The sequence below is a fragment of the Cynocephalus volans genome, chromosome 6 (assembly GCF_027409185.1).
Source record: "Cynocephalus volans isolate mCynVol1 chromosome 6, mCynVol1.pri, whole genome shotgun sequence".
In the NCBI taxonomy this organism is placed as follows: Eukaryota; Metazoa; Chordata; class Mammalia; order Dermoptera; family Cynocephalidae; genus Cynocephalus; species Cynocephalus volans.
The window spans coordinates 7207271-7234582 of NC_084465.1; the positions used below are offsets into that span (position 1 = coordinate 7207271).

General features: G+C 56.5%; 1 protein-coding gene across 9 annotated transcripts in view; it reads right to left on the minus strand.

Moving 5' to 3' along the window:
• Nucleotides 1-278: 278 nt before the first annotated feature.
• AGAP3 (ArfGAP with GTPase domain, ankyrin repeat and PH domain 3) overlaps nucleotides 279-27312 on the minus strand; it is a 54095-nt gene continuing 27061 nt past the window's right edge. For 3 of the 9 annotated variants that reach the window (XM_063099298.1, XM_063099302.1, XM_063099301.1), the window contains exons 8-18: nucleotides 25519-25677; nucleotides 21842-21934; nucleotides 16787-16891; nucleotides 10476-10644; nucleotides 6482-6652; nucleotides 4599-4736; nucleotides 2645-2799; nucleotides 2449-2539; nucleotides 2081-2303; nucleotides 1121-1376; nucleotides 279-977 (exon numbers count right to left, since the gene is read on the minus strand). In XM_063099298.1, coding sequence (XP_062955368.1) covers nucleotides 771-977; nucleotides 1121-1376; nucleotides 2081-2303; nucleotides 2449-2539; nucleotides 2645-2799; nucleotides 4599-4736; nucleotides 6482-6652; nucleotides 10476-10644; nucleotides 16787-16891; nucleotides 21842-21934; nucleotides 25519-25677 — 1767 coding nt within the window. In that variant the 3' untranslated portion in view covers nucleotides 279-770. Of the gene's footprint in view, nucleotides 1035-1120; nucleotides 1377-2080; nucleotides 2304-2448; nucleotides 2540-2644; nucleotides 2800-4598; nucleotides 4737-6481; nucleotides 6653-10475; nucleotides 10645-16786; nucleotides 16892-21841; nucleotides 21935-22101; nucleotides 23033-24952; nucleotides 25104-25130; nucleotides 25179-25518; nucleotides 25678-27312 lie in introns of those variants that run through there. The other 6 variants (XM_063099305.1, XM_063099303.1, XM_063099306.1 and 3 more) reach the window with 5 other exon arrangements.

Genomic DNA, 27312 nt, shown 5'->3' on the forward strand with positions numbered 1-27312 from the left:
AAAACTTTGAGAAGGTGGGGGAGTGAGGTGGAGAAGGCAGCACCCAGTAGGAAACAAAGAGTTCTGTCTCCTCTCGTCAGGGTTCACTGTGCTGTGCTGCTTATAAATGCAACTACACCCCTGCCAAGGGAAGGCTAAAAGAAATCAACCCAAGAAGGAGATTGAGGAAAAACCACCTGGGACCCAGGCTAACTGAGAAGAAAGAAAATCTAAAGGACAAAAGAGTGGAGATGAGGGGCATTCTTGGAAGGGCAGAGATATAAAAGGGGAAAACAAGGCCACACACATAGTCTGATTTATTGGCTCATCATACACACACACCAAATATGTACACAAACATAAATATTCCAATGTACAAATTTTACATGGGACTCACAGATCACCCCCTTGTCCCTTTGATCCAGCACCCCCAATCTGTGCCCTGTCCTTCTCTATTTTATAATGAAGGCTTGCAGGGGGCTAACACTAGGAGGAGAGATGTTGAGGAGGGAGAGGTCCTGCTCCCCTCTCCTCACAGGCACCTCCAAAGGGTCCTATCCCTTTTCAATGGCACCTTAGGGCAGAGGGCTAAATACCTCACTCCCTCTCTCTGCTGCAGCTCAGATCCCAAACCTCTCCTCAGATCCTTTGGACTCTCATTCCTAATTTCCTCTTCTTCCTCTCTGCATGTCACCGATTCTCCATCTCTGTGTCCATTTCCCCCAGCACCTATGGAGAGAAAGGCCCCCAGGTCTGGAGTCCTTCTGGTCCCTCTTCCCTCTTCCTGGGCCTTATAGGAGGCTAGGACTGCGATGCAGATCAGCAGAGGGGTTGGTGCCATTGGCAGGCTCTCTGTTAGTGGTAGGTGCCAAGCCACAGCCCTCCCCAGGGCAGCCATGCTGGATCAAGATGTCTGCACACTCCTGGCTGCCAGCCCGGCGAGCATAGGCCAGAGGGGTCAGGCCCCGGGCATCCCGGCTCCTCACGTCCACCCCATACTGCAGGAGAAAGCACATTTTCACAGACGGCTTGACATGGGAGGAAATAAATCAGGTCTGAGGGAGAAAAAGAAAAGGTAGCTTTCAAAGGGCTAGGGTAAAAAGGGTGGGGTCAAGATGGGTCAGAGGTGCCCCAGACTCACCCAGATGAGCAGCTGTGTGAAGACGACATTGGCCATGGCACTGGAGAGATGCAGAGCTGTCCGCCCATCCCCGTCCCCATAGGTCTCATTCACCTCCTCCTTTGACCCATGTGCCAGAAGCATCACCAGCAACCGCAGGTCATCCTCCACCACAGCCCGGAGCAGCTGCTGCCCCAGCGGCACGTCCGAGCTTGGCAGTGGGGCCAGGAAGAGCTTCTGCTCATACTTGGCCTGTATCCAGCGCTCCTTCTCCTCTCTGCAAATAGGTCCATCAAGGCATGAGCCCAGGAAGGACATGGAGCCAATGGGTGGGGCCAGGGAGGTGGTCAGGAAAGGAAACAGGCACCCAGAGGGGAGATAAGGAAGAAATAGTGAGACGGGGCAGACAGAACAGAGAAGCCTAAGAAAGTCCAGGGCACACAGAGGGGCTGGGGGCAACCTAAAGGGAGAGGGAGCTGAAGGGAAGGGACACTGAAGAGAGGCCCCTTGGGGGCAGCAGGGATGTGGGGGCTGAGAGGGCAGGAAGATTTCAGGCAGGCCTGTGTGGCAGCTTATCTGGCCGTCTGAACTTTCTCCAATTGGCAGCACTGGAACAAAGCAGGTGGGGGCCTGCGCTGGGGGGCCATGCACTACCCTATCTACCACCCATTTTCCCCATCTCAGAGCTCAGGCTAGGGGGCTCTGCACCACACAGCGATAGGGGCCCTGCGCATGCGCCGCCTGCTGGCCCCCTGACCTGCTGATAACGGCTCAGAAAGAGCCCATTGTTGTAAGGCGCCTGAGTGACAGGCACTGGAGGAGGAGGGGCACCCTCAAGGGGCCAACAGCCAAGCAGAGCAACGGCTAGTTTTAACCCTTCTAACACTGTCAGGCACTCGGCACCATCCCCAATCTTCCCCATACTGGGAGCCCCGGATATCCCCTCCCTTCTTGGCCAACTTCAGGTCCCCATCCACTCACCTGCAGGCTTCAGGCCCTGGCTTTGCATAGCCATCCAGGGCCCCCTCCCAGACACTGTTAGCAAGGGCATTGCCCATCGCAGTCATGACAGCCAGCAGCTCAGGTGGCCAGTCATCGAGGTCAAGGGAGCGAACCCGGGACAGGTGAGCCCCCAAATGTCGGTGGATCCCTGAGCACTCGATGCACATCAGGGCACCCAGGTTTAGGCTGGCCCAGTCTGGACCTAGGTGAGAAGAGGAAAAATGATGCAGCAGGCAGGCTACCAGAGTGGGGCAACTAGGAAAGTCCTCCTTCCTGCCCTCTTCCCCACCTCTTGATGCTCACAAAGCTTTCCTACACCCATCCCAGACCCCAGTCCCACCACTCACTGGGTGCATCACAGTCGATACAGAAGCTGTTGCCACGAACGGTGCGGACAGCCTGCACAGCCAGAGCTGCATTCTGATTCCCCAGTCGAGTCTGTCACGTGGTGGGAGAGACAAGGAGTGGCTGGTCAGTCACAAGGCCTCTTTCAGTCCCACCCCAGCCAGATGCTACATGTGGGCCCAGCCACTCCATGCCAACCTTGTCCTTGGCGCTGCGGCAGCCCTGCAGGCTGGCGAGGATCTGGGCCTGCACGCTCTGTACCCACAGCTCCCGCTCCTCTGCTGTTGAGGCTTCAAAGTGCCATGTCTGCCCGGTAAGGGACACCACCACAAACTCGAATGACTCTTCTGCCTCTGTGGTGGGGGGGACATTTATACCATCAGGGCTCCTCATGACACACACTCCCAGGGACACACCATCACCATGACTCCACTCACTACCCTCACTGGCATTCATTGTCTCCCCGCCCCAGTCTTCCTACCTGGCCTCCAGGGCCACACTCTCCAAGACAATTTGCAAGGGAGAAAGCAGAGTAAACTTGCAAGACTAATGTCAGCTCTCAAACCTCCATTCCTAACCACCTGTGGAGCCTGGTGAAAAAAGATTGGGGATAAAAAGTCTTGGCATCCCTGGAACTGCCAGGAATGGTCTGGAAACCAGAAAGGGGTACTTCCTGGAGAAGAAGAGCTGAGTGTCTGGAGAAGGATGAGACGGGGTGCTAGGAGGCAAATCCTGGGAGAGGGTGGAGGTAGGCGGTTGTGGGCACCATCCGTACATGTCAGCTGCAGCCGCCTCATTTTGCAGCTCATTAAACCCAATATTCCTGACGGCGTCAGCATGGGACTCCTGGGAGCTAGGCCCCTCCCCCACTACCCTGGCACAGACAGGCAGGAAGGGCAAGTGGATGGGGAGAGGAGAGGTTTTATCCAGGCACTGGAGTCTGAGCAAATAGGGACCTGAGGACATCTGTAATGACAAGCACTGAGGGCTGGACTATGACCCCAAGCAGTGTGGTGAAGTTCTTCCAAGCTTTGCACCCCCAGGCCTTCAGAAGACAGCCACATGAATCTCATTCCAATGGTCACTGCCTTATGGGTGAGCAATTCCTAACAATCAGTGTGACTGCATCATGGAGGCTAGAAAGACAGCATAGGTCCCTGTGGGGAGGCCCCAGAGCCAGCCACATGTTCTGCTGAGCCCTTTCTGCTTGTAAACCCTCAGTGCATCTCTTCCCCTGGCAGCCTCTCACCTCTCTGCCACCAACATCCTCTGGAAGTCCTCCTCTGCTGGACTCCTGCTCTCGGGAACCCTTAACAGAGCTGCCTTCCCACATAACTAAAAGTTATGTGTACCCCAGGCACCACCACTGTGACTCACCTTGCTTTCAGCCCCAGCCTGTGGACTACGCAAACTCCTTGATCATTTGTGGGCCTCAATTCCCTGAACCACAGGGGTACCCTGTGCCATGAACACTAAGCATCACTGTGTCACAGGCAGGCTGGAAAAGGAGATCTCCACCCCACCTGCCCCACACCCCTAACCCTGACAATTAGAGCAGAAATGAGAAATTATGAGTCTATAGAAGTTAAATTTATTTAGCAGCAAAGAGACTCCAATCACTGAGAGGAGGGAGGTTTTGAAGATACTTTGGGGAAAATCAGAGAAGCAGCACCATAAATAATAAAAGATGAGGAGAAAGGTCCTATGGAAGAACTTTAAAGGACCTGGAATTCCACAGTCTAAGGAAGACTAAGGAGAGACTCAGCCAAACTGTACACATGTATTAAGCACCTATTATGTACCCAGCACTCATTAAATTCAATGGATGATACAAGAGTCACAGAAAACATAGGTCCTCCTCACAAGTTTTGGAAGAGCTACTGCAGTAGTAGCCTGCTTTTATCTTCTTTAAGAATAAAAGAAGTAAGCTCACATTTCAACAGAAAGGATTTCAGTTAATAGAAAAAAGAACTCTTCTAAGATACTGAGTCTTAAATTACCAAAAGAAGTTGTGGAACTACTTTTATTAGAAATTGTTACTAGACAGGGCTTAATCCATTAATACGGAAAAAAAGGGTGTTACTTTTAAGGTGCTGTCGCCAAGTCCCATTGCCCACCTCCTGTGCCCGGTTTCCCCCTAGGTCCCCCTAACCTTCAGCAGCACTGCTGGGGACATCTGGTCGGGGGGTCCCGGTGCTCTTTTTCCGCCGGTGCTTCTTCCGGTTGGAGTGGGGAGATGGGGGAGGCTCCAGCTTGGGGCTGGAACTGAGCACCTCAGCTGGGCCACTGGCTGGGGGAGGGAGAGTTGGAGAAGTGTGGGAACAGGGGAGGCAGAGGAGGGGGCGGTGCAGGGCACAGGGAGGAAAAGACCAGTCCTGCCAACAGTAGCTGGGCCACACCCAGGGGAGCCAGACCTACACCATCTCTCCAGGCCAAGGGTCTGCCCAGGCTTCCCAGTCCCAAAGCTCACCAGCCTTGAAGGAGGAGAATGTGGAGAGAGAGAGTAGGAAACTCAGGCAGAGCAGGAGAAAGGCAAAGGGAGGAAACCGCTTCTGCAGCCTGGAGGGGTGGAAGGCGGCCCAGGGAACTCACAGGGAGCTGAAGCCCCAGCAGCTCAGCACCAAATTTATCCTCAATCACACTCCCCGCTCCTCACAATTAATAGCAGAATTAGAAACAATCAGGGAGCTGCCTAATTACTGTCAATTAGAGCGCGCTAATCAAGCTCCGTCTCCCACACCCCGCCCGGCGCTCACCACTAAATGTCAAACTTCATTAGAGGCAGACATGCTCCCTCCCTCCCTGTCTTCCTCCTTCCAGACTCAACAGATAGGCCTCAGCAAGGCCAGCACAAGCCCTGGGCTGGTGACCTCCTACTCACTTCCCCCTGGGCTTGCACTTGCATCAGGAGATGGGGCAGAGACACCCTGTGCTATAATCGCCCAGTTCCTCACTCGGTATGGCATGCACAGCTTGGGTCTAGGCCTTAGTGCTCCCAGGAGAGGGGGGGTCTCAGAGGGTCTTTGGAGGCAAATCAGAGAGAACAGCAAATGTGCCTCAGCTGGAGTAACGGCTGGAGGGCAGGCTTGCTCTGGCTGCCACCGCCCACTTCCTGGCTTACTGGCTTGGGGGGGGGGGGGGCAGTGGGACACCCTGTCTCCTCCCTGTCTTTATACCTTCACTTGCAACAAGGGGATGTAGACAGGATAGGAGAGCTGTCCCCATTCCTTTTTAGCCTTCAGAACTGCCGACAGGGTCTGTGGCCAAAAGGTTAGGATTTGGGTGAGAGTAGGGTTGAATGAAGAAAGCAAATGAGAGAGAAAGAGAGAGATAGACAGACAGACAGCCAGACAACAGGGAAACCAAGGGGGAAATCGATAAAGAACCGAGGGAAGGAAGTAGAGGAGGCGGATAAGAGAGAGGAGGTGGAGTTACCCACACACCTAGGACAGGACTGGGCCTCAGCCTATCCGAGGGAAGCAGCACAGGTGGGAAAACAACCTCTCAGGACAACTCCACCGGGACCCCCTCCTTCTCAAAGGCAGTGGGCAAGTTGCTGCCTTCTCACACAGCTTACAGCCCTCAGCCTCCGACTTCCCTACTCAGCCACTTCCCTGTCCCCCTGTGGAGAGGCTGATGAGCTGACTGTGCGGGGGGGCTGATGGGGATGCAGGAGCCGCCACCAGTGCCGCCTGGGGACGGGCGGGAGGAGGTGTTGCAGAGGGCGGGACTCTAGCGCCAGCCGGTGGCAGGGGCGGGTCTGGGGAAAGTGAAGAGGGTAAATGGCAGGAAGTCACACACATGGTGGCTGGAGAAGGGACAGAGCCCTTACTCCATTTCTAAGAGGACATTGGTACCCAGCCCTCCAGCCTGGTGTCTGTGACAAGTGCTGGAGGGCTCAGCTGGGCCCCGCCCCTTGGCCTGGGCACCATCCCATCGCAGCCTCCCAGGCTGAGAATGCTGCACAGACCCCCTCCTTTCTGTGGCTTAATGGGGTCCAAGAAGAGGGTGGGAAGCAGCAGAGCCACCACTCACCAGGGTGCTGTGTGCCTGGGGGCAGGGCAGCGGCCTCACTCCACTGGTCTGCGCTGGAAACGGAGCAGGAGCGCTGGTGCAGCCCCTCGGGGCGTGGGCCAGCCCAGGCGGAGCTGCTGAGGGGGCGCTGCTCAGAGTGCAGGGATGTGCTGCTGGCCGAGTGGGGGGCACCTGGGGGGGAAGGGTCAGACTGGGAGGGGAGGCCGGGGGAGGGGTGCACAGAGATACTGTCCTGAAAATAGGGCTATGGGGCAGAGCTTGAGAAATTCCAGCAGGATACTGACTAAAAATGAGAGGAGCTTGGGTTTACCAGGTGGCGGGCCAGGGTCATTGGAGCACCAGAGTCCTCATATGGGCCCTCCATGCCTTAGGAAGCAGCCCATCCCCTGACCTTCACACTCTCTTCTCTGTCCCCTCACTGTGATCTGAAAACTGGAAGAGGTCTCTGTCAGAGAGCTCCTGGTTTGTGGAGAGAGCTGGGTGTGGTGCTTACACCCACTGCTGCAGTGCTGCTTGGCCATTATGCCCAGCTCCCTGTCCCTCCTGCCTCAGACCCCTGCACCCTACATTCTAGTCCAGATATGCCATTTGCTTTGCCTCAGCTTTGCTGCCATTCTGACTAGAAATAAGTGTATCAAATTCAAGTAATTATGTCTAATTAGTATTAGTAATTATCCTGTTGGGCTGGAGAAAATTAATCTTTCGTTTCCCATCAGGGAAGAATGGGAGAGCCAAGGGGATCCAAAGGCTCCAGGAGCGCCAGGGCTGGGGCACGCATGGCCGCAGTGGAGGGAGGAGGACAGAGCACCCTCAGTTCTCCTGGCCTCACTCTCCAGGCTGCAGGTCCCTTCCAGAGAGATCTTGGGAACAGCCATAGGCCTCAGAGGCCTTTAACAGCTAAAGGGCCTGAGCTGGGAGAACGTAAGCTTCCCTCCCCTTCTTTATCCCTCCTAAGACTGAAGGTGGTGACTGAGACCAGAAGGAAATGGTCATGTGAGATCTAAGGGCAAGCTGGCCAAACCTGAGTTCAAAACTTTAAGCTGAAGAGCTAGCCAGGTGTTGACAGTAGGAAAGCAGAGAAGGGGCCAGGAGCTGGCCAAAGCTGGAGAAAGCAAGCCAAGGCCATACCAGGGAAATGGCAAACTCGAGGTCTCATACCAGCCCTGCCAGCACAGGAGCTGAGTTTCTGGAAGCCCACAGGCAGCAAGCACGAGCTGAAGCAGCTACAAGGTAAAGGAACAGGCCACACATACCAAGTGCTCTGGGGACAGTATGATGCTTAAAGGCAGAGGACACGTTTTATGTTTCTTATATTTGTTGTAACACTCAAAACAGGACTAGGCACATACTAAGTGCTTAGTAATATACACGTGGCACCGAGACTGTAGGCCAGTCTACGCAGTTTCCAGTCCCCTAATGTAACGTGTTGAGGCCACCTCTTCAGAATCCCACCCAGCTCCCCTACTCTGTTCTAACAGATCCCTCCTAACTGAGCCTTTCTCCTGTCCCTCAGGAAACCTTCTGGGGGACACACTCAGTCCCTAATTTCTCAGACACTTTGCTTCTCCTCACCCCCTCCTGCTTTCATTCCCTCCCAGGTTCCAAATCGTATTCTCCCCTCATCCCTAGCCCCATCCAAAGACATCACAGGCTCAACTTCCTCCCCAAGCCCCCCAACCCAAAACCCTGAGGGAGGGAAAGTGCTTTCCTTTTCTTTGTTAATTCTCCCCTCATTACGCCTGCAATCCCACAATCAGTGTGCACTGTAATTGTCGAATTTGATGCTAATGATTAATGAATTAAACATGGAGCCATCAATTAGTCCTCGGAGGATAATTCTGCATAAAGCAGCGGATAATGTAATTACAGTAACAAAGATAATGAGATGTTAACATCGCCCGGTGAGCGAGAGACATGTGTGAGTGTGCATGAGGGTCGGTGTCAGCGTGCGGCTGCGGGACGCTGGCTTGGGTAAGCGCCGGCTGGCTGTGTGCTCCTGTGTGTAGGTGCTGTAATCATGGGAGCCAGTCTGTGGCAGCTCCCTCCTCCATACCATTTTGGCTCCCCAGGTGAAGGATATCCAGCCCTAGGAATGGGACAGAACAGTGTTTTCTTGTTTCTCTCCCTCTAGTTTCCCTCTGGGGAAATAGCCCAGCTTTACTTTTGCCACCTGCCTTCAAGGAGAGGCTCCCCACTTCCATAAACTTGAACTTGGTCTTCTTTGATAGGCTATAAGAAAGCTGACCAGATGGGGCTCTCTGGCTTTCTGCATGCAGCTTTGGGAGATCCTGGTAGTCATGCCAGAGGGCTCCCAGCAGTTCTGACCTACTGTCTGGGCAGAGCACTGAGGACCGCATGTGACCTCCTATTTTTGCCATTCGAGCTGCCACCCCTCCTTCCCCCCACTGCCCCAGCGCACCCCTGCAGCAGGCTCTGGCACACGACCGTGATGGGTGGTTGACGGGCTTTTTCCTCCTTAGTTTCCTTCCTTCTCTCCATCCACTAGAGCTCTCCCTCTGCACCTGTCAAGGGCTTCTTTCTGAGCTCAAGGTAGCATAGAGGAAAGAAAATGGCTTTTCAAACCAGCCACACTTATGTTCAAACCCTAGCACTCTCCACTTCTTGTGGGATTTTATAGACAAGTTCTTTAGCTCTCTCAGCCTTTGTTTCCTCATTAAAATGGGGACAATACCCTGATTTCACACAGCTGCTGTGGACCTGGGGCATGGTGTAGAGACATCCATTGCACCTGGCACATCTCCATCAGCAATGTCAGGTCCTCCCCTGGCACCACCAGTCCGGTCAGTGGTGGCCACATAAGAGGGAGCCAAATATCTACAAGGTGCCTCACCTCAAACAAGGGCCACACTTGGAGGCTCTCATCTCATTTACTCTCCCCTAACCAGACTTTCTCAGTGTGAGTCCCGTCAGCATTTTGAGTGGGGCACTTCTTTATTGTTTGGGGTCTGTCCCATCCATTCCAGGGGACTTAGTATCCCCAGCCCCCTGTCCACTAAGTCTCTGTAGCACCCTCCTGTCATTATGACAAGCAGAGACACCCCCACATGCCCTCTGAGGAAGGTAGTACACCCCAGCTAGAACCCTATACTGCCAGGAGCTGACTCCTAAGGGCAGGCCACAGGGACACAGGGCAGGGCAGTGTCTGGAGCAGCTTTTTCTGGGCCCAAGGAAAACAATATCCATTGGTCTTGGCCAATATCAAGGATACTGAAGTCTTGGGAGGAAGGGTGTAGGAGCCCAGGTAGATCTAGGAGTGAGGGAATTGAGTGTGAGATGAACAGCCGTAGGAAGAGCGGGGTCTAGGAGCAGGAGAAGTCCGTGGGAGGAGCAATGAGCCAGGTATAGGAAGGGAGTATGTGGGGACACAGTGCCTCTCACCTGAGCCCACACTATCACATGAAAAGGTAAGAACATGACCTATGACAGGCTGCCCTATTGCAATCGCAGTCTCTCAGTCCCTAACTCTTCATTCTGGACAACTGGACAGATGGCAGCACATCCTGCCCTCCCATGCCTCTCTAAATTCGATCTTCTTTGAGCAGAGACCCCACCTCTCACTGCAGACCTGAGGATGTTTGCCTGGTTGGCCCCAGGCAACTCTGTCCCTCCTGCCACCCTCCCTGTCCCACATGGCAAGCTTGACTGAGATGCTGGCTGTGCATCCAGAGGCCCTGCCCCCACCCATCAACCTGTCTTGGCTCCAGACTCAGAGAGATTGGCCCTAAGACCACTGGTACCAGACATGAGGCTAGCTGGCCCAATCTGATACCCAAATCAACTGCTGTTCTAGACATTGGCTGCTACCTCATCTAGCTCCACCAGGACTGCATTTTGGCTGAGATGATAACTGAAGTATGACACTGGCTAGCAAGCATATTTGGAGACCAGCATGCCTGCCTTCCCAAGCCCTGCTGCAGCCACTCTGCACGCTTCCAGTGCTCTCCACATGCCCCCACCTCAGCAGCCACCTCACCTGTGCCCCCACCCATCTGGGTGTTACTCCGCTCCACCGCCAGCCCGTTGGCACGGGGGCTGGTGCCCGGGGCTGTGGCAGGTGTGGCTCTGGGGAGGCGCTTCCCTGGCACTTTCACCGTGGTCCGCAACAGGTCAATCTCCTTGCCGTGGATGTTCTGCATGTAATCCTAAAAGCCATGTGGATGAGACAGACGAAGATTCATGAGGACAGGTCACTCTTCGGCAGCCCATTATCTCTGACATTAACCCTCTCAACTCCTAGGTCTCTCCCTGCTTTGCTACCTGGGGTAAGGGGAGGAGAGAGAAAACTCAAATTTTAGAAGCAGGACTCTGAAGCCCACAGAATGTCTCCAAGTCTAGATGACACCTGGCTCTCCATGGTGGCCAAGGTGGCTCTTCAGGGGTCAGCCAGTGGGGAGGAAGGCAGGCAAGGTCAGGGTCCTACGGATCAGGAGCCAGGGCTGTGGCCTGGGGCCCCTTAGGGAATATGGCTTAAGAGGCAACGCAAAGGAGCCCATATGGCTGAGGAGAGGAACTCTAGGATAGGCATGGCTGGGCTAGGAGGCTGGTCACCAGACTTCAGCCTATTTCAGAAGATTCCACCCCCACTTGGGCATTAAGTACCTTTTAAAGACTAGAATAGTGCCCAATCCTTAAAACAGCACCTGCTAAAAAATATTTGTTGAACAGTTTGAAGGGAAGCCTTTGATTCTTTTTGCTGGACTTAGGAATACAGCAACAGGCCCATGGTTTTACAGATACCACAGATTATCAGTAGTCATCGTCATCATCATCTCATTTGCCCACCTGTGTGCCAGGTATTTACTGCTCTAGAGCAGGATATTTTATACACAAATATATTTTATTCACAACAGCCTCAGGGAGGCATTACCATACCTATTCTGGCAATCTTTTCTCTGTGTGTATGGCTGTCTGGTACAGGGATCAAACCCCAGCCCTTGGTGTATTAGCACCATGCTCTAACCAGCTGAGCTAACCAACTAGCCTATACCTATTTTGTAGTTGAAAAAACAGGATTAGGAAGGTTAATTTGCCCTAGCTCACACAATGAGAGGGTAGTAGAGCCAGATTCAAGCCCAGGTTTTTCCTATCCTCAAGGTCATATTCCATATGTGGGCTTCTCAAGCCTGTCCTAGGCCTAGGAACTCACCCTCCCTTAGAGTCAGCATCCTGGAGGGCCTTGGAGAGTGGGAGCCACTTTGTACTTGGACTCTCCCTGCCCTCCATTTAGACTTTGGCCTAGAAGCACCATGGTCGAGTGGCAGGGTGGATGGGGCCTGCAGAGCCCTCTGTCCCTGCAGCTTCCTGTCTTCAAGCTGGTGCCTGGCCTGCAGCCACAGCTCTCCCTACTGCTTCTAGTCTTCATTCCAGACTGTTGACTCCTGTTTCCATGTCCTCGTCACACTCCTTGGTCATCCCTAGCTCGCATCCTCAATAGCATGGCAAAAACTTCATCCCATGGGTCTACACACCTTCCTGAGAGAAGAATCTGGGCAATGTTGCTGACTTAACTTTTGACTGAATTACATTGATTAGACATAAAATCAGCTCCTCGTTTCCCCTTCATGAGCATATCTGGGGTGTTTGGCATCCAAAGAGCTTCCATAAGAGAAGCCGTCTCTGACATGGTTTTCCTGTCCTGTGATGCCCAGACCTCTCACTCTGACCCACTCCAGGCAGCAGACTGCTTTTCACCCATTTCTCTAATTCTCACCCTTTTAGCTTCAGGGAAAAGGGATAATGTCCTCTGCTTAAAAGAGCAGATGGGAGTTCTGCCTCTTAGGAAGCAGTAGCAGGGCAGCAGATCTCTTGGGGGCTTAAGGGCTGCCCTTCAGCCTGGGAATAACAACAAGGACATCGAGTAGATGAGTCACCTGGCCCCAGGTCACCAAGAGTTACCAGTTAGAAAGAAGGAGATAGAGCTCCCTAAACACCTGCCACCTGCACTTCTGTGGCTGGGCTGGATGTTGCCCACAGCTCCATGTCTGGCCAAGCTTCATTCTCAAGGCAGCTATGACCAGGGCCTAACCTACCAGAGGAAAGGAGCTGCTTCTGGAAGGTGTGTTCAAGGAGGAGCCCCCGCCCTCTGCCACTGCTGCTCCTGCAGCCTTGGGCTGCGTCTGTGCCCTCCTGCCACCCCTACTCCTCTGTGAGGGACGGTGCCAGGTGCCTGGCCTCAGGCACATGTGCTCTGAGGTTTTGCTCACTATCTCAGAACTGCAGAACGACAAAACTGAGAAATTAACCAGAGCAGTCTCCCGCCCAAGGCGGGACAACCTCTCAGCCCACTCTGCTGAGCACTGACAGGGCTCTCTCCCCAGCTCTGGGCCTCACCAAGGTGGCTGGGAAGGAAACGAACCCAGGCACCCCTTTCCCGCCCTCCCAGTGCACCTCTATCCAATCCTTCTCCAGCAAACTGAGCACCACTCTGCCAGTCACCACTGGCCCTCGGGTTTTGCTTTCAGCCCACTGTCCAGTATGTGACTTCACTGTTTCACCCCTCTTCCCACCTCCATCCCACAGCCTCAGCTTCTGCAGGTTCCCGTCCCTGGTACCTGCACATACTCATCCCCAGTCCCTGCTTGTTCCCATCCTTGGCCCCTATACACAATCACATCTTGGTTCAGTGGCTCCAGACAATTGTCAACAGCTGGTTGGGCCAAAGGCACAGCTGCAGTCCTTCTCCTGAGGGAGGGGCTTGGGCTGCTCTAGTTCACAAGGAGGTCACAGCAGCTGCAACAGTTTTCTGGCCCCACTACAGCCCTGGGATACCCAGGCTGGGACGTGGCAGGAGAAGCTGACCCTATGCCAAGAACAAGAACTGGACAGAGGGATTCCCTCAGGGCCAAGGAGCTGAAACTGGCTTAAGGGGAAGGGACTTCCCAATTCAGCATGTCTGACTGCATCAGACAGATGCTCTGTGTGCCCAGGCAGGCCACACCCACAGTTCTCAACTCCATACCCTTGTGCTAGGCCAGCTCCGGGGCCCAGAGCTGAGAGGTGGGGCCTGGGCCTGGGCCTGGGCCTGGAGGAGAGTGTGGCGAGAAGCGGAGAGGAGTAACAGCAGGGACAGGAACCTCAGGGGCAGAGCAACAGCGTTTCCCTCCGTCAGCAGAACGGGGAGTGTGGTGGTGGTGGTGGCAGCGGCTGCTCAGGAGAGCGGTCACCACGGCTGCCTTTATTACCCACCATCAAACAGCAATTTCTTCCCCAGCCTCCTCGCTAATTACCCAGCCAGCGTTCTCATCTCGTTTTATTACTGGAATTAACAACGAGTTCAGAGCGTGGAAAGCTATTAAGATGTGTGATTAAGCCACATTCAATTAGTTTCTACAAACAATTTAATTGATGTTGCAGATAGAATTAACAGAAGGTGATTGTGTGAATGGCTCCGCTGGCTGCAAAATGGGGGAGGCTGTGGCAGGCTCTCCAGGGCCGGGCCAGAGTTGGGCACAAAGCTCAAGGCCTGCCCACCAACTTGTGCCCGCACAGCCCGCCTGGCCTCTGTCAATAGGCCAGTCACCAGCACTGTTGCCCTCGGGTCTGAGGCAAGACTTATCCCTGAGGGAGAGCCAGAATGGGCCCAGAGTTCTGTCTGAGCCTCTGGAGTCACTGGAGGTCTTTCCTCTCCACACTGTGACAGGATTTAGCATCTGAGAGCCACAGAAGGAAGCTGGCTGCTCACAAGTAAGGAGGCTGCCTGGTCACTGCTGGCACCTAAAGAGCGTGCCCAGGTTGGAAGAAGGTGGCCAAGGGGCAATGGAGGAGGAAAGGCAACAGCAGCCACGCAGAGGAACAAAGGCAGCATGAGGAGAGCAGGATGAAGCGAAGTGCTCGCGAGAACGCAAAGTGCTCCCGAGAACTGAGTGTCACCCTGGAAGCACGGCTTCTCTGTTTCCACTGTGCTGCGGTTTCCGTGGGAACCTGTCCTCCTGATGAGAAGGAAGCATCTACAGGGCAGGGATAGTGCCATCCGCGCCTGCCACTTCCTCCTGGTATCCGGTGTGGGGGAGGGACACGCGTTTGACCTCGGAGCCTGTGGGCGGCCAGTGAAGGCAGTTACCAACAGACTGGGGGCCCGTGCTCTCACCCTCTTCACGACTTCCTGTGGCCAGGACAGCAAATGGGGCCTGGTGGGGCTGGGACCTGGGGTGCCAGGCCAGTCGAACTGCCCGCCTCTTAGAACTCACCTCGCAGGACGCAAGGACAGGTCTGGAAGCCCCTGGCACCTAGATCCTGTCACAGGCCCCTGAAGCACATCCGGCTACACACAGCACAACCCCGTGCGATGCCCGTGGGGACTCCCAGGGGGACTCCGACTCCCAACCCTGATGCAAGTTTCTCAGCCAGCCCCAAAGGCAGGTGCTCTTGACAAGTGCAGAAAAATCCAGGTAATGCTGAGAGTCAAAGTCATGGATCCCCATCTCAGCTCAGCCACTGGCTAGGTAACTTTGACAAGCCACCAAACCCACAGAGCCTCTGCTCTCCAGCTTGTGTGTGAAAACAGCACTCCCTCAAAGCTTTCCCTTTCTTTCCTATACAGAAACCAAAACCCAGCCCCACCCAACATCAACTCTTTCCTCCATGTCCCCAGACCCCCTCTGCCATCCTCTTTGCCCCTGGGCTTCCTTCACTATCTGGGGGCATTGGGGCAAGCAGAAAGCATAGACCACACACCAAGCTAGGGTCTTACAAATGAGAAGGGACCAGAAGGGACGGGAGAGAAGGGGCAGGCCACCCCTACATGGAGGGAAACTGGGGTTGTCCAGTAAGTGAGTTCCCAGGCTCCCCAGTCAAGATGGCCACAAGCAGACAGCATGTGCATGCCTGCCCCGTGTCCAGTGGGGTGCAGTATGGCTGGCTGGGAGGCAGGATGTGCCAGCCTCTTGGCATCTGCACTACTATCTGGGACTTCCTGTCTGTGAGTGGGCATGACCCCTCTTGGACCCTTTTAACTGGGAAATACTTCATTTTCCTGGTGCTGCTCCTCTGGCCCCTCCCTTAGGGGCTCTGTGGCACAGTAACAAAGCCTTGTCCCGCATAAGGACTAGGTGCCAGGGCAAGGTCTATAGGGTGAAGAGGAGGGTGGGGTTGGGGCGAGGAGGGAGTTGAGGAGCCTGTTGTACTAAATGGCTGGCATCCCTTCTCCAATCTCCCAGGTACAGCTGCTACCTGGTGTCCTGGCACCTGGTCCTATCCTGTGGAGTTAGAAGGAAATAACCTCTAACTGACATTGTCCCCTGAGCTAAGTAATCTGATAAGGAGAAAACCCAGGACGACCAGGCTGGGGTTTGGCCTGAATGGAGAAAGACCCCCAAGGCTGGCTCTTCCCATGCCAGGCCTCTTCTGCATGCTTCCTCCACAGGGCTGTCTGGGCAATGCCCTCAGGACCCGATTATGGCTGGAAATGTGGAGCCCAGCACCTCTCAGGTCGGGCCTCCCTGACATCTTGTGCAGATTCAAAGGCAAAGCAGAGACCCTCTGAGGCAGGCCCAGGGCTTCTGGGCCGGGGGGTGGGGCCGGCCCACGTGCTGTGCTTGAGGGGCTTCACAGGAGAACTCATTAGCCCCACAGTGGGGTGGTGACAGAGATGGATTCTGGTGACAGCTGTGTGCTGGAGCCACGCAGTGAGGGGAGAGGGAGGAAGGAAGGATGGGGGGAGCTGCCATAGGGGCCACTCTACAGTCACGGCAGCACCCCAACTGGGGCATAGGCCATGCACCCTCCAGACCCTTCTTCCCGCAAACAATGCCACTCCCATTCTCCTCCCAGGAGGTTCTGTCCAAGGCCCCAGGCCATTGTCAACGGCCCTGCATAACCGCCATCTCATCTTCTACCATCCCAGGCCCTGAGGCCTGGGGCTCTCCCACTGATGGCCCAACCAAAGACAACTCTCTGGCAACACTGGCACCCTGACTTTAAAAATTCCGTGTAAGTGCACTGCATCCAGCTCTTTAAACAACTGTGATAGGGGCTGTACAGCCTGGCTGCCCAGAGGGCAAGGGAGAGGCCAGTCTAGCATCAGCCGGGGTGACTGTCTCTGGTGGTGAGCTTCCCTCACAGGGCTCAGCTACACTCAGGGCTTTGTGTAAGTGCTTGGCCAGGCCTGGGTCTTGTGCACTTCCCACGCCTCCAAAGTGAGGCTCCTTCTCAAGGGAAGATCCATTTGGAATCACTAAGGTCTGCTTCCCTTCAATCCTGGAGCCCGGCCCCCACCCCCATTCTGTGAGTCTCCCTCTATCCCTGTCCCCCCGCACCCCCGGGACCGAGCGCCTCCTGGGGACTCACGTGCAGGCTGGGGTGATAGGTGAGCAGCCCGTTGTCACAGAGCGTCACATACTTCTTCTTCCATTCTTTGTTCAGGGACTTGCCGCTCCGCTTCAGCAGGATACCCTGAGAACAGAGGTCCGATCAGAGACCAGGAGCCAGCCCCACACATCACAGAGAACAAAAAGGTCACAGTGTCATTAGGTAATACTCTCCTCTATCCCTTTGCTCCTGAGCCGCTTTGTCTAGGCAGAGGCCTTTAAGGACCTAAGGCTGAATTAGGGAGAACCAGTAAGACAAATCCTTCCACAGAACCCGGCTCTTCCTGACCATCCCAGTAAGCAGCCTGCACTGCTGTTCTGGGGGTGGGTGTCTTCTTTCCCCAGGGTGTGGAGCCACCTCAACAATAGGAGACAGTCAGGGATTCAGACCCTGCTCCTACCCATGTGGCTCCGAGGGACGGGGTGAAACAACAGCAGAGATTTCAGTAGGGCCCTGGCCTTTTTGCCACCCGTAGTAGCTCTAGAACAAGGCAGAAAAACTCCCTAACTGTCCCAAGAATGCCCCAGACCTCCCAAGCTAGGCAGCAGGAAGACCCAGCCTTCCATCCCAGCAACCAAACTCCCTGAGTAAGCCAGTAAGATGCTTTAAATGTGGAGGTTAGATGGGTATAAAGACAAACAGAAGCTCCATGACAGCAAGGATTTTTTGTTTTATTCACTGATAAAAGTCTCAACACCTGGGACAATGCCTGGGCCATAGCACTCAATAAATGTCTGTTGGAAAAATTGGGGAAAAGTCCCCCAAGACTGTGTGGCTGGCAGATAATGAAGTCAGGACATGGACCCCACTCAGAAGATGAAATGAGACAAAGCCTACCCTAGCCTTCACTTCGTTCCTGGGAGAAACCTGCTGCTCTAATGATAATTCCTGAAAGATGCCCTGACCCTGCTCTGCTCTCTCCCTCAAAACAAACAGCACAAAAGAATGGCTGGTGGTGGGGGTGGGGGTCAGGAAGGGAACCAGCAGCACCATGGGTGGATGCCAGATGGGAGATCCCATCCCAGGACCAGCATCACCACCTGTGGACCCCCACCCTCCAAAACCCCGAAACTCAGGAGGGTTGAGAAGAGGCAGTGCTCCCTGGAGATTTCTAGACAAAAATCCCACAGCAGGGAGAGGAACACAGTTGGATCCACAAACTGGGTGCTAAGTGGGAAAGAGGATCCACCCCAATGGTGTTAAAAAGGATGAGCTCTGCCCACACTTAGAGGAGGCAGAGCCCAGACAGAGAAGCCCGGAATGGCTTCTTTAGGAATGGAGGGCCCTGCCCCAAGAGAGCCAAGAAAATAGGGTTTAAGATTCAGGTGTGAAAAAACGGGCAGTCCCTCTGTCTTCAGTTTATGGTCCTGAGGCCCAAGGCTGGGGGATAAACACCAGATTCAACTGCACTGCTCCTCTGAGTTCTTCCTGCCAGAGGGCTTGGACTGGATAGGATCTGCTGCCTGGTCTCTCCCTCCCCGTGGGGTGAGGTGGAAGTGGGAAGGGGCACTCCATTCCAGCAGCTGAGCAGCGTTCACTTCAGGCTTCCACCTGTCAACAGACAGCCCACAGCCTTGCCACCCCTCCTGCCCTCATTCGTCCTCCTGCTTCTGTGGCCACCCCCAACAGACAGGTGTCATTGCGGGACGTGTGGGATGCAGGATGAGAGTTGCAGTACATGACCGTCTGAGGATACATCCTGCTACCTGGTCCCCCATCAGTGTGGGAGCCCCTTTCCTCAGGAGAGGCTTCTGAAGACAAGCAGCGTTAATGGGACCTTCACTAGACAACAGGGAGGGCTGGGACATTCCAAAAGGCAAAAAGCCCTGGTCGGTGGTCTGTGAAAGAGACTGCAGAGTCGTGTGAAGCCTTGGTGACCTGCCTCTGGGTGTGGCATCCCTGTCAGCGGCCAGGGACAAGGTGCGGCTGAGTGCAGCAAACGGTACCACAGCTCCCTCTCCCCTGACCCCCCAGCAAAGGACATGTGCCCCTTGAAAACCGCAGGCCATCAGGCTCTGGAGACACCCCCAGGGAATCATCCCCAACTCCACCTCAGGAACGCAGGCAAAAAAAGAGTGACCACGTGCGAGCAGAAGGCACAGGAGGAGCCTAGAGTGAGCATCCTGGGCAGAGATCCCGCCAGGGACCTTGTGCTCCTTATGTCATGACTCCTCTCCCCAACTCGGGGCACTTTCCTCCCCTGAGCCTTAGATAGGAGAGTCCACACCCACCGGAACCCAGCCCTCCCTCCATGTCCCTCATCATGCTCACTGTTGGGGCCCTTTCCTCACGGGTCTATCAAGGCAGGACACGGGGATCTGCTCCCCATTCTGCCACCAGCCAGCCCCATAGCATTGAACAAATCCTGTGCTTCTCTGGCCACCACTTCCTCTGACAGACAGGGAGCGCGGCCTTAGGGTCTCAGCCACCTTTCCCACTCAGACACTTCCAGGCCTCCCTCCTCCCTGAGAATGGGATCACAAGTCAGGACTCTCTTCCTTCACCAGGGACCCCTCTTCATGAGGAAGCAGATGAGCCCGGGACTGGTGGTAATGAGCTCCTTAGATGGAGGGTGTGGGCGGGGCGCTCCGGCTTGGCGGGGAGAAGCCAGCGCTGGTGGGGACTCAACCTGCCACCCACTTCCCTCTCCAGCCCACCTCTCACCTGCCCAGCCCCAGCCACCCGCACAGCAGTCACCAGGAAACAGAAAGCAGGGCCAGCAAAGAGAGGCACCTACCCTGCACCTCTCCCCCACTCCTCGCCCATCTCATGTTCCGAGAGGGAGAGGAGCTACAGGGCTTCCTGCTCCCCTCCCTGGCCGGCCGGCTGCGCACGGCGGAGCAGGAAGCAATCTGGGGCGGAATGGGAGCGGTGCGGAGGCGACAGCCCCCAGAGGACCGTTCCCGCTGCCGCCTCCCTCCCAGCTCCGCCAGCCGACTTAATTGCGGAGTCCGGATTGATTGGGAATGCAAATGGCAACTGAAATGCAATCTCCACTCCCAGCAGGAGCTGGGGGGAGGGGAAGGAACAGGAATGGGGGAGAAGGGACAGGAGGGCGGAAAGGGGAGGGGCCGCAGACCTGGCAGGTCGGACCAGCAAGCAGCAGGGAGGTCCCAGAGCCGGGAAGCCCAGGAGTGGCTACTGGGCTGGGAGAAGAGGTGATCGGGACAGGTCTCCACCCCTGTCGGCATGGTCACCATGCAATGGGAAGGAGCGGGCACACCTCAAAGGTTGTGCTGCAGTCCTGTGGCTGCATCAGGAGCACAGGCCTCTCAGCAGCACCACTCAGGGCTGACTGCAGGTACGGGATCTTCCTACTGAGAGTCCCTGAGACTGTAACACACAATGACCTAGGTAACTCCCAGGCTGGACCACAACCCCAGGTGCAGGTTCACAGGGCTTCCAACCCCACCCCACATCTCCCTTTTCCACCCGTGTGGGGGATTCAGAGAACAAGTCAGTCTGCCCCCAGCTACAACAACGCTCAGACAGGAAGGGGAGTGTGTGGGGTCCGTAGGAAAGTGTTCTCATTTACTTATTGAATGCGTGTAGGTGTGTGTACACATCCACTGAGAAGGCACACTCCCTCCCTTACATCTCCCCACCCCCAAGCAGGAAGCTGACGATCCTATGCCCAAAGCACAGAAGCATCACCTGGCAAGAGGCCCCCACAAAACAGGTACCCAGCGAAATGAGATCAAACCATCAACAGGTTTGTGTGGAGACTGATTCTGCACACAGATACACACATGCACGCTTCTGCGCATGCACACACAGGGATGGGGAGGGCGGGGAAAGGACTCTGGCTGCAGCCACTCTGTGCCTTCAGCCTTTTCAGGTGACCTCGTAGTAGGCTGCCCCAACTGGAATGTCCCTGCCAGACATAAACACAATGGATATTTCAAGGGAGAGATAAAGTAGAAAAGGCAGGGCCCAGATCATCCAGTGGCTCCCCCTGCCCTCTGGGGCCAACATAGTTCCTGGGACTCTTCACTGTGAATGGACCTTCATTGTGGGTCAGACACGTCCAACCTTACCACATGACTCCTAGTCACACTGACTGGCCCTCTCCCCTCAAGAGATCACACTGCTCTCAGGCCCCAAAAGCCCCAGCCCAAGAGGGCCAAACCTGACCACAGGCCCTGGCCAAGCCAACCTCTGGTGCTCTGGCCACACCAGTCTCTTCTGTGGTCAAAGCCTGGCAACGCAACCTCTCCAAACACCAGATCCCAAGAAAATCCATGCCAAGCCAATATCACAAAGGGTACAACAGAGTAACAACCAAGCTACTGCCCCCTAGTCCTCATGGGCACCTTAGCCCCTCAGGCCCTTGCCCAGGCTCCATAGAGACACCTTCCCATTCTACCCCCATTCACCACCAGCAGCTCTGGGGCTCCTACCCAACACAGCAACATCTCTGAGCAGAGACACTCTCCATTATTCAATGTCTTTTCCAGCACAGGGACCCACAACAAGATGCCTGGGAGAACCCAGGCTTCAGGTGGCCCAACATTCCCAGGTAGTGACTCAGATAGGAGCAGGAGGAGAGATTAGGAGGCGGCATCTCAGCTAAGCTTTTCTTTAAAAACGAACAGAGGTTCCTATCAAAAAAACTATGCCAATAAACCTGAGGTAGGATTAGCTCTCGGTATCCCCTTCAACACATACTCCTGAGGTTACTCTTTTGCAAATTCTCTGCCTTAGGCCACAGAGCCCAGACTCAACCCTCTCCAGACTGAACTCCAGAACCAGCAGGTCTGAGAGAGCGACCCACGGAGGACAGCGAGTAGCTCTCTGCTGCCCTCTGGTGGCAAAAGGGAGAGCAGTGTGTGCCCAGAAAAGGCAGAGCTGTGTGCCCAGAAAGAGACCACCCAGGGAAGGGGGCCTGGGCCTCAGGCTTCCTACCTGTGTCTCGTTAAGGTCGCCTCTAACACCACCTTCCTCATCACAGAAGCCCCAAGAAAAACCATGCTTTACCACCTCCTGAGGCTCATTACAGCTGCCCTCGGACCACAAGGGAAGGAAAGTGCTGACCTGCTTAATGGGGATGGCCCGGCCACTCCCGATACTGTCCACCTTGCACTCAGCAGCCTTCTTCTCCCGGTCCAGGTCAGCACCCTTTCGAGACTGGAAGAGAGAAGAAGAGGCGTGTTAAAGAGGCCCTGGGTCCGCTGGGGAGAAGTGCCCACCTGGAGTTCCCAGCCCTCCCTCCTGCCTCCCTCCTCCTGGGTAGCCCTAGCAGTGGGTCAGGCCGAGGCGGCGGGCCGGGAAGGAACTAAGGAACTGAGACCATGAGTATTCCAACGGGTTTATTCTTACACACGGCACCATACAGAGCAGCACAGGTCACTGAGCTGGGCCCGCCCCTTACAAAAGAGCAAAGACACGAATACCGAGGGCGCGGGCACGAGGAGCACGCAGCCCAGGGGCTGGGGCGTAAGAGGAAGGGGTCGAGGAGAGGTGGACGGTGGGGCTGAGGACTGGCCAGGAGCACAGGGCACAACAACCAGGGACAGCAAAGTCCAGAAGTGAGCGGGCAGGCGGCCCGTCTGCGGCACAGACACCACATGGCACGTGGCACCGAGCATGTCGGTGTGGCCCAAGGGACACAGTGGATGGAGAGAGAGAGGAGAGAGGCCAGAAGAGGCCCTGCGCCCTGCCAAGCTCCTGGGCCAGAGTCCGCCCGAATGTGGATCCTAGGAAATAGGGGAGGCCAAAAAGAAGGGGCAAGGCAAGCGCGGTGGTGGCGGCGGCGGCGTCCGGAGCAGGAGCAGGAACGGCAGAAGTCCATGCAGGAAGGAGCAGAGGAGGGGAGGGGCAGGAAAGCGCCCCCCAGGAGCAGCTGGGCCAGCAGGCTTGGACTCCCCCGCCCTCTGGGCCTTGTCGCACTGCCGGCGCCGGTGTGGGGCTGAGCTCCCTTCTTCTCCATGCAGCGAGCCTGGCGCAGCGTCCAGCCGGGCCTGGTCCCCCGGCAGCCCTCAGCGCGGGCTCCAGAGCTCCTAGCCTTCCCTGGGGGTGGGGTTAGTGACAAAGGTTCCCGTGGGTCTCTGGAGCGGGGAGCTCGGCGGCCGCTTCTCATCTGAGAGCAGTCCCAGGGCCCGGCCCGCCTCCGGCCCCGCACAGGGGAATGTCCAGAGGTGCTGTGTGTCACCACCTGGTCTTCTAATTTGGAAGGAGTTGGAAAGGCCTTTTTGTTGATGAAAAGTTGGAAACAGTGGCACATATCTGCAAATATCGAAAGAATAAAGATTTTGGCAAGTTATACTCAAGCCCCGCACACATCGGTCAGCACTGGTGAGGGCAGAGACCCAGGCGCCTGGGGAGAGGCGGCAGCGGGATGAAGAGGAGGAGCAGGAGGGGGGAGGAGGAGGAGGGAGGAGGGAGGAGGCGGCAGTGGCGGCGGCGGCGGCGGCTGCACCTGCTGGGCAGACGCGGGCTGAGCAGTCCATCTCAGCAGGGAAGGTTTGCCACTGGCAGCCCGGACCCCATCCCTCCTGTTCTCCCAGGCTGCCAGGAGCCAAGGGCACAGGGAGGGGACAAAGGACTGCAACTGCAGCGTGGGAGAAAGCACAGCCAGAGGGAGCAGGAAGAACTGGGCAAAGAGCCGCCGGAGAGGAATCGCCGCCCGGCAGCTCCACAGTCAGCACCTGTCCCCTGGGCCCCTCCTGGGCTCCACAGCCCGGACCACCACAGCCCTCTGCCCCTTTAGCCCAGGGAGGAGGAAGGTGATGGAACCGCTGCCACCAGGTCCCCAGACAGAAGAGCCGGCTGGGGGGAGTGGGGTGCAGCCCACCCCAGCCAGGTTGGTGAACTAAGAGGCCCCCAACCACCAGAGGACCCCTGGGAGCCCAGAGGGGCACCTCCCCTCCCCCCGAATAGGATGGGGGCAAGAGTGGCAACAAAATGAGTACATGAAGTCATGGGAGAAGACTGGGGATGTCACAACCATGTCCAGCAGGGGAGGGGGCCACCAGCCACAGAGCAGGCAGGACACGAGGGGCTCACCCTCGAGCAGGTGTGACTTGGCTGGTGAGGATGATGAGGGAGAAGAGGGGTGGCCCCAACAGTGATGATGAGAGGGGGAGGTCCCAAGATACACCTACAGAGACAGACATGTCTCAAGGCCGCCTCAGGGACACTGGTGCAAGTGAGGTCACCATGGAAACAATGGAAAGGGAAAATAAAGTCACCACTGTGACTGACGATGGAGAGGATGGAAGGGCCCAGAGGGAAGGCCGTGCCAGGAGCTCGCAGCAGCAGGGATGGCAGGGAGGACAGCACAGTTGAGGCAGGCAGCAGAGGGCACAGGGTGGCAGGAGCACACAGGCGCCAAGGCAAGGAGGCCATGGGCTGGCAAAGGCAGGCGGAACGGGTAGGGGGACAGAGGAAGATGGGATGCCCTGGGGCTGTCACAGAACCAGCCAGCAGGGGCAGGAGGGGAGGTTAAGAATGGAAGTGAGGCAGCGGATGACTGAGGCACGATGTCAGGGGGCAGGGCGACGAGTGGCCACCATGACCACAGGCACCCGGGGCCCTGCAGTACTGGCGGCAGCAACAGGTGTGGGCACAAGCAGGCAGCCACCAAGGCTCTGTGCATCTCCGTGGGTGTGAAGAGACACAAGCAGCCGCAAGTCTCGGCGGGGCCAGGGCGGGAAAGGGTGGTGCGCAGCAGAGCTGTCAGCACAGAGGGTCATCAGCGCAGGGGGATGAGGGGTGGCCGAAGGGAAGGGCGCGGATGGCCAGGGCAGGCAGCCAGGCAGGGCACAGGCAAGTGAATGAGTGAGGCTTGGGAGCGCTGCTCTATCTGGGCAGGTCCTGAAAGTCTGGCCTGGCTGGCTGGACTCAGGCCCAGGCTGGCACCAAGCCCTGGCTCTCAGAAAGAGGCGCATGGAGTGAGAGTGACGCGGAGGGACAGTGCTCTCGTGACAGTCCACACGGGTGCTCACCCACCTCTGTCTGGCCCAACTCCTGGAAGAGTCCAGCCAAAGCCCGGCTGGAGGGCCAGAGTGTGGGGTGGGCCCGTGTGTCAGAGATGGGAGTGGAGAGTCGGCAGGCCGGGGGCCTAGGCACTGAGGGGCTGCCCCGCAGGGCAGGCACACCAGGCCCCAGGGGGTGTGGGGCTTTATGGGGAGAGACAGGACAAACCTGAGAGGGAGGAACGAGGCAGCGTGGTGGAGCCCAGGAAAAGATGGCTAAGCCTTTGTTAAACCAATCACAGCGGTGGGTGGGAAGCATGATTGTCCCCTCGGCAGTGGGGTAACGGAAAAAGAGCCAGAAGGCGGACTGGGAGGCCTGGGCTCTGACTCTAGCTCGGCCAGCTAACCCTCTGTGTCGCCTTGGGCAAACAGCCTTCCGGCCTCCGGTTCATTAGCTGTTGAATCAAAGGGGGTCACGGGAGTTAGGCCAGACGAGTCCCGAGATCCCTTCAAGCTGACAAGGAAACCCTAGGGGGCCTAGGAGAGAGGGAGGCTGAGGGGAGGGTCTGTAGGGGACACAGGGAGGGCAGCGATGGGAAGCCCCTTGAGGGCTCAGAGGAACAGTCTGGAAGGTCCTGGGGAGACCAGTAAGGAGCTCTAGCAGCCATGTGTGTCTCTGTGTGAGAGAGAGAGGCTGCAGGTGGCATCTTCCTGACTTGGGGCTGCCCGAGCTCGGCGCTGGCCCTGCCCGCTCAGTGCGGCAGCTGGGCAGGGGGAGGCGGGCAGGTCACGTACCGTGAAGATGTTGGAGCGCCGCTTGGACTGCTTGCGGATGGGTGTGGGGGTGGAGGAGGCAGCGATGGTCTCGATGCGCAGTTCCCGCTGGCTGATGCTGGGGGTGGAGGGGACTGAGGACGAGTAGTCGCTGAAGGCGCTGCTGCCGCCATTCGTGGCCTAAGGACAGAGAGGGCTGCTGAGGGCAGCTCAGGGATGGGCAGTGGGGGCGGACACCTGGCAGTGTCAGGACTCCCTGCAGTAAAAGGGACCTGGCCTGGGGCTCCCAGGGCAGCAGAGGGAGCTCCCAAATGCAGTATTGGGGGAAAAGTTAGCAAGGCCTGGAGGCCAGCAGGATCCAGTTGTCACTGCACCCGGGCTGCCCCACTAGGGCATCAAGCCTTTGTCCTGGGAGCCCAGGGAGCGAAAGCAGAGGTTCAGGCTCGCAGGCTGAAACCAGTGACAAAGGCTGACAGTGAACAAACTGTGAAGTCCTAGCTCACAAGTGGTCTGGATCAAGGTAGCGGGATGCCCTGGATGAACCCTTCAAAGCCAGCAGTGCATGTAAAGGGTGTAGGAGACCGGGAGGAGGGGGCCATGGGCTGTGGGCTCAGGGTGCTGGGGGAGGCTGAGGTTTGCTTCTAGCATGTGTGTGGCATGGGAAGGGACTCAAAGACAGGCAGAGAACAGAACAGAGCTAAGAATGCCAGTCAGAGTAAGCTGCTGATACGGAACAGAGAAAGGAGGACAAGACAAAAGATCACAGGATGGAGACAACAGGTGCATGCAGGGCCTCCTCCAGGACTCGGGGTCACACACAGAAAACCAGGCAGCCTGCTTCCCTAGCTGCCCTCGCTAGAGCATATGGCCTGACTGGTTGCCCCTTGGGCCCTAACCTGTTCAAAAGGCATCCAGTGCACCAACCACCACCCCCCAGCAGCCCACAGCTTGGGATGGGGCCCACTGCAGAGCTGGGCTGCACGAGCCCCGAGCCCTCAGATGGTGACGAAAAACCTATTGTTCCTCTTCCTCATTCCCATGTGGGGCACTGACAGGGAATCCCTGCTGGCTTCTCACAAGCTCTACAGGGAGGGGTCTCTGAGAAGCAACCAGGCCATGATGGGAAAGCTGGCTGTGGCCAGGGCAAGCCTTGGAGAGACAGTGGCCCCTGGCAGAAGGAAAGCGCAGAAGCTGTTGGCCTGATGGCTCCCTCGAGCCCACCTGGATGGCCCGGGGATTCCAGCAGAGGGCAGTGGAGTGGTGGGTACAGCTTGGGAACCAAGTGAGCATCCGTGGGCCAAGGGCCAAAAACTAAGCCGGCAATAGGCCCAGGTGTGCACAGGTATCCAGGGGTATCACTGGAGAAGTGCTCACAGGACTTGGCTCTGAACACCTAGCCCTCCCAGGCCCCAACACCCCACATGGCTCCAAGAGCCATTCAGCCCTTGGGGCAAGCACTGCCCTTGCAACACGAACACTCCAGAGGGTTGAGGGCAGCCCCCAGTGCTCAGTGAGCACCAGGCTATCGTCTCCACTCCCAGTCTTGCCAAGGGCCAGTGCTGAGCAGGCCCAAGAGAACTTTCTCTCCTCTCTGTGCCTGGCAATACGGTTCTTACGGGCAGTAGTTTATGAGACAAGTCTAACAGTGCTAATGCGAGGGGCTGGCCGGTTAGCTCAGCTGGTTAGAGCGCAGTGTTATAACGCCAAGGTCAAGGATTTGGATCCCCACGCTGGCCAGCACCAAAAAATAACAACAAAAAACGACGAGAGCAAATGTTGGTGCTGTCTTAGCTAAAGTGGTTGCGGGGTGAGACC